This window comes from Primulina huaijiensis, chromosome 13 (genome assembly GCF_012295235.1).
Source record: "Primulina huaijiensis isolate GDHJ02 chromosome 13, ASM1229523v2, whole genome shotgun sequence".
NCBI lineage: Eukaryota > Viridiplantae > Streptophyta > Magnoliopsida > Lamiales > Gesneriaceae > Primulina > Primulina huaijiensis.
The window spans coordinates 4,331,743-4,343,165 of NC_133318.1; the positions used below are offsets into that span (position 1 = coordinate 4,331,743).

The window sequence follows — 11,423 nt, forward strand, 5'->3', positions numbered from 1 at the left end:
CCTAGCTCAGTTATGTGCATATAATGAGCGTCTAAGTAGAAATAACAAAAAAATGCGGCGGCGTGTCCACTGGAAAAAGTGGGAACATAAAAACACTAATTCCAGTTGTGAAGAAACTATATAAATTCAGTGTCGTAAGATGGCATCTAAAATTGGATTTTATCAACTTCACCATCCTGCAGCCAAATAGGATTTCCGCGTGGAGATGGGTGACCAAAACTTCTGCCACTGCCCACATGTTGTCACTGCAAAACAAAAGAAAATAGCAACTTAAAGGAGCCAATAAATTGAAAACGCGACTGAGAACTCAATACACTTTCTATGAAAGACTTCTAAGAAAAATACGAGAGACAAAATAAGACCATTCCTAGCTTTCTTTTAATCATTTATCATGAAAATTCAAGTTTGTGTCAAATACAATATTGTTGCAAATAACACAGTAATATTTGACATACACAGAACTCCAAAAAAAAAATGAAGACACTCTCTAGATTATGCCCCAGATATCAGTCATAGCAAGAAATTTTCCTCCTATATTTTGCTGGCATTAGGTAAAAAGGTAAACGACTAACAAGAACTCCACAAATAGCAAAAAATATTACACTAGCCATACAGTTTTCTGGACAGCTTTCTGATCTCACATTTGATTCATGACTAGAAAAATATAGGTCGACAGTCAGATGTCATTTCTTAGGATCTGCCATCCATATCCTCCTGAAATATGGTTTAGTATGAGAGCCATTGAGCCAATAATCAATTATCACAGAATGTACAATAACAGAACTACAGATTTTCATGGAAACAACTCTTGGAGCTCATTATAAATACACAAGTATAAACTCCTATCACTTTTTTGTTTCTCCCACTTCATTCTTGAGTGGAAAGTCGATCAGAATCCCAACACAGATAAGACTGTGGGTACTCATCACTCTATATTTCTAAACCATCAAGCTTATCTCTGAAATAAAGACCTCATTTATGAACCAAGTAAAATATAATCAGCCTAAAAGTTACTGCGAATGCTTTTTTGAAGCCGAAGCATCTTTTCATTTTGTGCTTTTTGATTACTCTGCATCTAAGAAACATTTTCCACAAAGACGATATTATTCTATTGTACATCCTCAGTAAAGTATGCATCCTCTTCATCTTTTTACGACTTTACCTCAATGGCCCCATTCATATATTTAGTAATAAAAATTTTATATAAGCTTAATCAATCTCTTTTCCCAAGGCCAACCTCGGCTAAAGTGCTAAACAATGAGTGTCATCTTTCAAAAACGTCACTTCACATGAAAGGCTCGTTGCAAAAGTGAAGCTCCCGTTTGCATTCGAAATTTTTTGCATCATATTCATCTAGTGGTGAATTAGTGATTGGAAATGCTTAGAATGGCAATCCAAATTATTCCTCGTTTTTGCACCTAATCAATGGTAAGAAGCAAAACGATAAAAGGGAAATAATATAATATCAATAACCGGTTACAAATCTTAAACGCGTAAAAATTTCTCTATTACAAAGAAGGTAATCGAATCGTTTATGAGATTTTATAAATCCAGTGATAAAAATGATAATAAATAGCAACTCTATGCAACGATTCATATAATATTCGCATACTACATCAGTCTATCATTCATTCATCATCTCACAGCATACATAACACGATGGTAAGTTGCTAATCCTCCATGTTGAACAGAAAATGATTCTAATTATATCCATAGTAGTTGCGACATTGAAGCCTAAATTGATAGAAACACTATGATCCAGTTCATTAATAGAAACAACCCCAAACAGGAATAACAAGCCCCCAACACCACCTTGAAAGTCAATGAACTAGATAAGAGAACCAAATACATCACCGCCCACCACCTTCTCGCAAAATATAAACTGGACAGTAAGGTAAAAGTAATCCTCAAAACCCCATACGACTGACAAGATTTAAAAGACGAGGAAGGGGGAGAAAAATGTGAATTTATTGTACCGTGATTTGTGAATATGCGTTCTTGTATATCTCCGAGGGAAAGATTATAGCTGGTAACGGACCAACGGCCAACCATTACGAGAACACACAGCAAATATCACTCCCACTTTTATGATATGTTCAAGATTACCCACATTATCATAAAGCACTGCCATACTGAAAACAAATATATGTTTCCCATGTCGAAAAAGACTTTTTCGCATAAAAACTTGATTATGAGATCTCAAAAAGTTATAGCAATTTAAATGGTTGTAAAAATGAAAACACGATTTTTATAAGGAAAGCGACTGGACTACTCAAACATATGGATTTTTAAACCTTATAAATGGTGCATAGAAAGAGCAGACAGAAACATATAAATACCATTCCGTCTCACCGCTCACGTCAACTCCACTCTGGTAAGATTTCAATAATATCAAAGAGTGTCAAAAGGATAATTGTTGACTTGGATTCAGAACTAGGCTGAAATTGATGCAAGATACAGGCGATGAACCAAGTGATCAGGCGTTCCATAATCTATCTACACTATTTATTAAGCAAGGACAAACATAGGGTAATGGTATGCTCATATCCACTCAAAATATTACTCCTTTTGTTTCCAAATAGTGAATTTTACAAATATATTTTGTAAATTTGCACCACCTTCAATGATATCAAGGAGATTCTCACAGATTACAACAAGACCCCACATAACGTTTGCTTGGGTATTTTATCGGCTTGTCGTGAAAAATAATTTTCACTAAACATTTTCATAATTCACAGACATGTTCCGGAACACTAGTTTATATGACATTAGAAGGATGGTGCTTAAATCCTATGTTTGGATTTTTTTTATTAGATTTATCAATAATGATATCTATGAAAACTTTGGGAAAAGAGGTCCATCATATTTATTATGCATTCGGGAGATTATATATGAAGTATATCGAAAGATTAAATTTAGGCAGAAACTATAAACTTCTATCAAGTACTTTCATGATTGACGAACACAGACAACAGATAGAAAATACGCAGTTTTCCAAATATAAACATTCCAAATATAGCTGCGTATATTTTTCAATTTGTTCGAGGATGAGTGACTCGTAAGAAAACTGAAAAAATTATATGAAACTTTATGGACACAACACGACCTTCTCATTCATCACTCTAAACTCAAAAGCACAAGCCTCGAGAACCTCATCACTCTCCCCACTCCCACCTACTTGCACAAGCTGTGAGTTTAGGTTAAATTTTGAAAAGTGTCCACAATTGAGTGAAGGGTCCAGAGGTTTCTATACCCATGCTGGTGTTGTGCTGCTGTGTTTAATGCTAATATATCAGCCAAAACGAAGAATTATATAACATGGCCTAGGATATTTTTAAAAATTTAGAAACTGGGTGATCAACAAATTCAACAATATTGTCTCAAAAGTGGCAAAAAGAGTAGCTGCAAGTTGACAACATTTTAAGAATAACAATCAGGATTCATGGAAAAAAGATTTTTCCACGAGCCAATTTTTGGAATTATCCATGGAATCAATACAATTTCCCATGTCACTCTTATTGAGGAAAACCAAACATTACTGGGTGAAATGATTAAACTTCACACATGACATCGCCCACTCAACTTAACAATATAAAACTAAAATTTGCAACTGAGCACTGGAGAATCTGGAGTTAAATGGACAATATAGATGAAGTCAATGCATGCTAGTCTACAGTTGAAATTAAATGTCCACGCCCAAGAGCCATCCACAAAGATCTATCGTCTAGGCCAGTATTATCAATTACATTGGATGTAAGGCATCACAGATGCCATAAATTGACCTGCAATATCATCCAGAATTTTTCTACAAGTACCTCAGTTAATGGGAGGGTCCTGATCCATAGAAACTGCCGATGGATTCTCAGTAAAAATTTCCGCATTGGGGGAAAATGCATCCATAATGGGATGATGTCCCACAACAGAATCATGGACCCCAAATGGTGCCGAGGCTCCAGAAACCTGTTGGGAAGACAGGAGAGAGAATGATCAAATTCTTACCCACCACATATTTCTATCTGACGATTCCGACCATTCGAAAATAGAAGCAAAAAATATCACCAATACTGTCACAAAATCTGATTATGTGTTAGATATTGAGCTATGATTGCTACAAAATTAGAACTGAGTCGTTGTGCTTTAAAATGTGATTTGACAAGTAATATAACATGCTTAAAAAGTGAACTCTTTTTAAAAATAAGTGAAAGCGACAATTTGGAAAACAATTTTCCACTCAACAGGGCCTCTATGCAGGAAGCAAATTAATTCATCATCAAAAAGTTTATTCATCAATTAAGGGGTAACAAGAAACAACCTCTGGGTGTATTGATAAATCAACAGGTGCTAGATTCATAGTTTCTGAAGCAGTAACTTCCACTGCTACTTTTTCTTTCTTAACATCACCTACTGGACTAACATCATATGTGAAATGCTCCTTAGATTTCTCACTTTCTCCAGACAAGTTGTGACCATTCAGACTTGGATCATCATTTTGCGTTGCTTTTTTCTTCCTGTAATAAAATGAATATAATTATAAGCCTGATCATCTATTGGTCTAACACATGTTTAATGTACATTAACAGATTATAATCGAAACAATTGTACATCTTCACCTCTTCCAATGATCAGATCCTGCACTAAAGGAGCTTGGTTTGTTGGAGAATAGCACTCCACGAAGAGGCTTTCCATCGATGATAGTTTCAATAGTATATCCATCAAGAATGCTTTTAGTGACTTTAGCTTGGAAAGTTCTCTTCCCTAAAGGAGACTGGTATTCGTTCAAATAGAAATTCTGCCGACCTGTAACAAAATTAATGAGTCGGTCAGAAGATATCAAAAGCTCATAAAATAATCTAAAGAAGTCCATTTTCTAAAGCTTTTTTAAAGCAAAAAAATCTGGAATCTGATCAAAATAACAACTTGAAACGTCAAGCTGCGGTATTGGATGAAGAAACATCACGCGTAAGTTTATGCTTCATATTAGTCAGCTACATACTTATTTTCCCACCCAAATCAGATTTCACAAAAAACAGCTGTTTCTTACTTGGTGGCATGTAACTTGATATTGGCATGGGTTGATAAATGGTAGTATCATGTAAATGTTCGACTCCAGAGGTAGCCTTCTCATACGCACGAGGAATGGAGGATTGATCTTGGCATTTCAACTTCAATTGTTTCCTCAGAGATAGCTTCTCTATCCGCCGCTCATTTCGCTCAACTTCTCTAGAAAGCCCTGGTATTGAAATTCAATAAAACAACAAGGAAAAAACAACCTGTGGCATATCACCATTAAAATAAGGGAAAAATATCAAACCTGTGTGCAAGAAATACATGTCATCCAGTGCCTCAAGATTCTTATCACAACCACCAATAAAAACAAGTACACCTCCCATCTGAGGAACCAAATTTTCACCGGCCATAGAAAATCTGCCAGAAGGGCCTTCACCAGTGGACACTATTTTCACCCACGTGCCATTTTCTACCCAAAAAAAATTTCACAGTCAGTAAATTCCCCAGCTTCACTTATAGAAACAACCAGCAAGATTGAATAAGGTATGAGTGTAAGGTGATCATCATATTCAGCAGCTATGCACACAACGTAGCTCAAATAATGTTCTACTGACCATACTGACCAGCAGATAGATTATAACGCTACAACACGAGCTTAACCCTCCCCCTTCTTTTATCAATTAGTATGTGAAAGATTACACAAGCATCTTATGCATAAACATTCAACACACGACATCCGAAGTGAAAATGTTCGATATATATAATGTCTACCAATGTCTACCAAGTAAGCTTCTACGATGGAAACTAGTTTCAAACTAGCCAGGTCAATTTTTCAAACTTCCCACAAAGAACCTTCGGGTAATCAATAGCACAAAACTCATTACAAAACAACTTCAATGCAAACTGACAATTACAAGAATTTGATGTGAGGCTGATAATACAAGCCTATGAGTTTCTCGAAGGTTAAACTGTACAGGAAACCATTTGATCTAGCCTTTTTGTAACAGACAATTCATTGCCCAAAAATTTCCATAGTCATTCTCAAATAAAACCATAGAGGTATAAGGCACAAAGTAAAAACCATCCTTCTCTTTGTCCCGTGAATCATCAAAGTTGGTTATTGGGTCCAAGATATTATGTGATTATAAATAACAAGATAGCATATCAATAAAAATAAAAAACTTACATACCAATGTCCAGCATATATAAATCGTTATACAAATTTTGCTCATCTGAGAATCCTCCAAAGACAATTAAGTTCTTGCCAAAAGTAACTGCTGTATGACCACCTCTAGGGGACAACAATTGGCCAGTGGTGTTCAACTTGCACCAGACAAGAGTATCTATTTGCAGCAAGGATGGAAAAATTAGTTGCGTCAACACAAACATAAATCACAATATGTACAAAATTTTGCTGAAGTTGGTCATAGATAATGATGTTGAAACAAAAAGTAGTGGCACCTGTATCGAGTATATGGACACCGGAAAGATAGTAATCACATGAATCTTCTCCCCCGATCACGATAATTTTGTTTTTCCAGGATGAGCACGTATGGCTATCCCTCTTGCTCGGAGGAGTGCCTGAAGGTACAACACTTTTCCATGAGAATGTCTCTGCAGATAATGGAAGACAAAATTTTCAGTATGTTGATATTCCCTAAGTTACCCAGATAATGCACTGATGTTCTTTTTGTGACACTGGGAACCACGATCTAATTTCTTAAGAGTGTGAGGGTAAACCGTAAACCCAGCATGCACCGTTCAATAAATCATGCAAAGTGGTTAATCAAACAAAAAGCTGTGTATAGGCTGCATTAAGTTGTTTGGCCAAAATCTATTTTTATTGAATTAACTATCAAAGATCCAATGATGAATCCCAAAGAGGTCTAAGTAAAGCCACTTGGTAATCAACTAACAAAATTCAGTATCAATTTTCAAGCAGAACCAAATTTCCCAATTAATTATCTATACAAGCTTCAGATGAGAAAAAGGAAAACAGTGACAGCAATGCAAACATACAGTAAACGCATGCAGGGAGCATGGTGTGACATTCATTCATTCATTTTATTTTCTAAAAAGCTTTGATCTAGGAACCTCACGTATATCATTTTATTTAAAAGCTTTGTTCCAGGAACCCTCTTGTCATCCAAAAAATAACATTTCATGTGAAAAAGGAACCTCAGCTTTGACAAGAGTTTACTTCATTCATAGTTAATGATTTAGTGTCTGGGAAGAAAATGGTTCACAATGTCAACAAAGAGACAAAAACGTGACTCTGCGTGACATAGAAGATCGTATGTACTGTTTACGTCAAAGTTAAAGTATGAGAAAAATAAGATGCGCGTACCAGTATTTAAAATGTAAAGATCATCATAATAAATTTGACTGTTCTCAAATTTCCCACATCCACCAAATATGAAGAGTCTTTTGCCAATAAGTGCTGCACTGTGACCTTCTCTTGCTTCTGGTCCATCACCTCTTACACTTGGAGTAATCCATGAGTTTGTGGCTAGCATGTACAAATATATGCAAACAAATAGCCAGTGCATAATGGTTGGGCCAAAATTCAGATGTAATTTTAAGATTCCTCATTATAAAATTAATCACGAGAAGAAAAACAAAAAGAAAATAAAGGAAGCATCATGAATCTATAAAATCTTATATTCAACAATGGCTGTCAACAAAACATAAAGGTTCATCGGACGCTGTTACGTTTTCCCTCCTCAAAAATCACAACACCGAATTGCACCAGAAATTGGCTGGAAAAAATGAATCAAGCATGTCAAACTTTAAGAACCTACTTGGCAGCGCGATCTAATGGAGATTATCCACGGATAAAGTTTAGACAGAATTCCATGCCTCAATTCTTTTGGCAACAACAAAACTAATCACGGCTTTCAGTCAATAATAATTTCTCCATCCAACATTATTCCACAGAGTAAAGGGCAATTAAATGAAATCTTGCAGCAAGTACAACCATCATTATAACATATGGAAAAAACTGCAAGTACCATAAGCAAACTCACAAGTGTCCAATATATGCAGATCATTAAGTGGCCTTCTTCCATCTGTACCACCAAACACAAACAGGTTATCTCCAACCGTGGTACAGCTATGGCTGTCCCTCGGGGTAGGTGGCACACCCTTCATCACGGGCTCACTCCATATCATATTGACTGCTCATAAAATATACCAACATTAGAAACTTGAACATTTTTGGAAAACAATATTCACCTACACTCTCACACCAATGAACACACGCATATTATACAAATATATGATGTTAGTATGCTATGGTGATGCGACCTGTTGTTATGACCGCTAAGTTACTACAACAATGAAGATGTCACTGTAACATACGATAATCATTTCACCCCGAGTATTCTTTAAATCCATATTTCAAGTAGATATTACTCTTGCAATGGATATCACATCACATGAATTGACTCATGAGCATATAATTGGTTGTGTGCTCACCCCATTTAGAAATGTTTCTGTAGGAACAAGAGAGCTGTAGCCATGGAACAGTCCAGGGGATGGCTGAAAAAGCTTAGCTTGAGTTTGGCAGTATAGAAATATGCGATGTAACCTAATCTTGCAAATCTTACATGTATTATAATTTATATTTTGATCAGCACTTCCACCATCTAAATATGGTTCCGCACATATGTTCCGATAATTCGTGTTCCTTAATTCTGATTAATTTACATATTTTGGATAAATTTTCATTGAAAATATAGTTTCTGAATACCTGGATTTTGATGCGGTCAAGTCTACTGGAGATTATGTCAAAAATTTCTACATTATTGAATCATAATTGCAAGTAACATGGGTATTAATCTGTGGCGCCACGAAGGTCAAGACAATAGCCACCACACAACAAATTCTACACCTTAAGTCCAACAACTAAAGCCACACACGCACACATAAAGTGTGCCCCTCGCATTAGGCTTTGTGATTAGGCTCTAGACTTACAACCTTAGTGCGATCTGTGCTGCTATTAACTAAGACTCCAAGATTCATTGAAAACTCTAGGAATACGAAACCAGTAAAAAGAACCCAAAACTATGAGAACAAAGCCACAGCCCTAAAAAAGACAAACAAAAGATAACAGCAAGAGGGTACACACCAGTGTCGAATACATGAACGCTGTTGGTCTGGCATTGATATTTGCCATAGCCACCGAAGACATAAAGAAGCTTCCCTCCTCTAATGGCGTTACATGAGTGACCCCACCGCACCCCAGGCCCCCCAATCCCACCTCGAGGATGCGCCTTCACGTTCTCCTATCTCATGAACATGCCCCGATTATCCATGCTTTCCACAAATCCAAGCAGCCCCGATTTTGAAAAGTGAACAGGTAAAATGGAAATTTTCGGAGAAATCACAATGCCCAGTAATTGTTCGAAAGAAAATATTCCTGCAACGAATCGCTCACAGGAAAAATATGAGAAATACGTTTGAATTTGCTTTCTTGGGAAGTGGGTTTAAGGAGTTGGACATTAATTTTGGTGTTTAAGGGACTAACTAAACATTTATTGTAGTATTGAGCAAAGCAAGCTTGAAAAGGTTGTCTCTAAAACCAGTAAGCATTGTTTGCAGGCTATAAATTTTTTCTTTGTATTTAAATTTAATTTGTTAGATAATTAAAAGTTATGTTTGGTGGGAGTGATTATTGGAGGATTAAGAAAGGAATAATATATTATCCGTTGTTTGACTGGTTTTTTACTTGACAATTGATAACTTGAAGCTCGTTATAGACACACTGTACTCGCATGAAAAGAAGAGACATCAGTCCCAACTTTTTGGTGGTATAAAGAATCCTGAAATGAACAAGAGTACATATTTATTATTTCTCTACCCTATTTACCCTTTATCTCACCAACCAAAAAGACCAAACTCTTCTCATCTCTCTTCAATGGCGGCCTCTCGTATTTCTGCAGGCTTCGAAAGTCTTGAAGGGTGAAGTACTTTTCTGTCTTTTATAGCCGTTTTGTAAGCATCCGTTTGTCGAGGTCAATGTTGTATGGATTTTTTTTTGGTCGAAGTCATTTTCCCGCTTTTAATTCGTGAACTAATAATGATTGCTGCTTATTTTTCGTTTAATTTCTTCGTATCTGCGACCGTAAGATAAGCTTGTGCTATGCTACAGAAGTGAGGTTGGGTTTGTTGTGAATTTTCCCTAAAAGTTTGGAAGCTACGTTTACGGCATTTCTTTTTGCCCAGTGAAAGAAAGTAATTTCCTTTCTATTCTGTACTAATGTCAACGTAAATGATAGTTCGTAAGTCTACTTTTTTTAAGTAGAACTTAATTTTGAAATTTTCATTTCTTAACCGAAAATGTATGGAATTTTCGTTCGCAGAAAATTGAAATACAATTTTGCGATGTGTATTTTGGTTAAGATCCATGTCCTTTAATCGCGTATACATTAAATCACATTTGTTAGTTTACCATGTTCCTGTCATTTGTTTGGTAATCACACCTAAATTTCTAGTTTTCTGTTGAGTTTACTGACAACATGGAGCACCATAGTAAACTTGTAATCCTTCTGCTGGTCTACAATATGTTATGTCGATCTTTTGTGATGTTATGTCTCCTAATACGAGAGCATACACGAATGGTCTCAATTACACGTCGTGTCCGTCGAAGACAAGCTGCTTCTTACAGCATGATCGAAAGGGTCAATGCTCAATTGAGCAATTTGTATAGGATTATTGAAGTCGGAGATATCCAATGTGTGACTAACTTAAGGATGAATCGAAGCGCGTTTGCACGACTCTGTTATTTGTTAACAAACGTAGGCGGGTTAGCTGACTCAAGATATGTACGAGTCGAAGAGAAAGTGGCCATGTTCTTGTCTATATTGGCGCATCATAAAAAGAATCGTGTTGCTGGGCATGATTACATACGTAGTGGACAGACAGTTAGTGCTCATTTTCATGATGTTCTTAAAGTGTTGCTAAAGTTACATCCACTACTCCTTGTGAAGCCGTCTCTGCTACTACTTAAATTATAATTCACCCAAGTGTAGGTTGTCTGCAAGTAATATATTTCGTAAGTACGAGATCGATCCACAGAGAGGTTATTTTAAGTTTAAATTTATTAATTTATAGATTACCAAATGCAAGAACGAAGTTTACAAATTATAAATTTTGTCAAAGCTCGAGGATTTATTCTTGGTTTATGCAATATTGTTTAACTAAAAGTAAAACAAAGGAAACCACCATAAATAATGGTTCCAAGAAATTTAAATATTCAAACACACACCTAATATAATATAGTTCCCACTATAAAAAATACCGAATTCACCGATATTTTATATATGGTACCTATGATTATATATATAACTATATAAATATATAACTGCATAAAATAAATGTTAAATTAAATCATTATATTTCATTTAGAACAACCG

The 11,423-nt window shown here is 35.8% G+C and overlaps 1 protein-coding gene across 1 annotated transcript; it reads right to left on the minus strand.

The window, feature by feature from the left end:
- Positions 1 to 255: 255 nt before the first annotated feature.
- LOC140991139 (uncharacterized) lies at positions 256 to 9,799 on the minus strand. The gene is made up of 12 exons (XM_073461098.1): positions 9,737 to 9,799; positions 9,137 to 9,293; positions 8,034 to 8,183; positions 7,355 to 7,516; positions 6,469 to 6,621; positions 6,198 to 6,350; positions 5,312 to 5,476; positions 5,042 to 5,230; positions 4,611 to 4,797; positions 4,313 to 4,508; positions 3,816 to 3,960; positions 256 to 714 (listed from the first exon to the last, which is right to left on the minus strand). The coding sequence occupies exons 1-11, from the start codon at positions 9,797 to 9,799 to the stop codon at positions 3,817 to 3,819; spliced, it is 1,719 nt and encodes a 572-aa protein (XP_073317199.1). The 3' UTR covers positions 256 to 714; position 3,816.
- Positions 9,800 to 11,423: the final 1,624 nt, after the last annotated feature.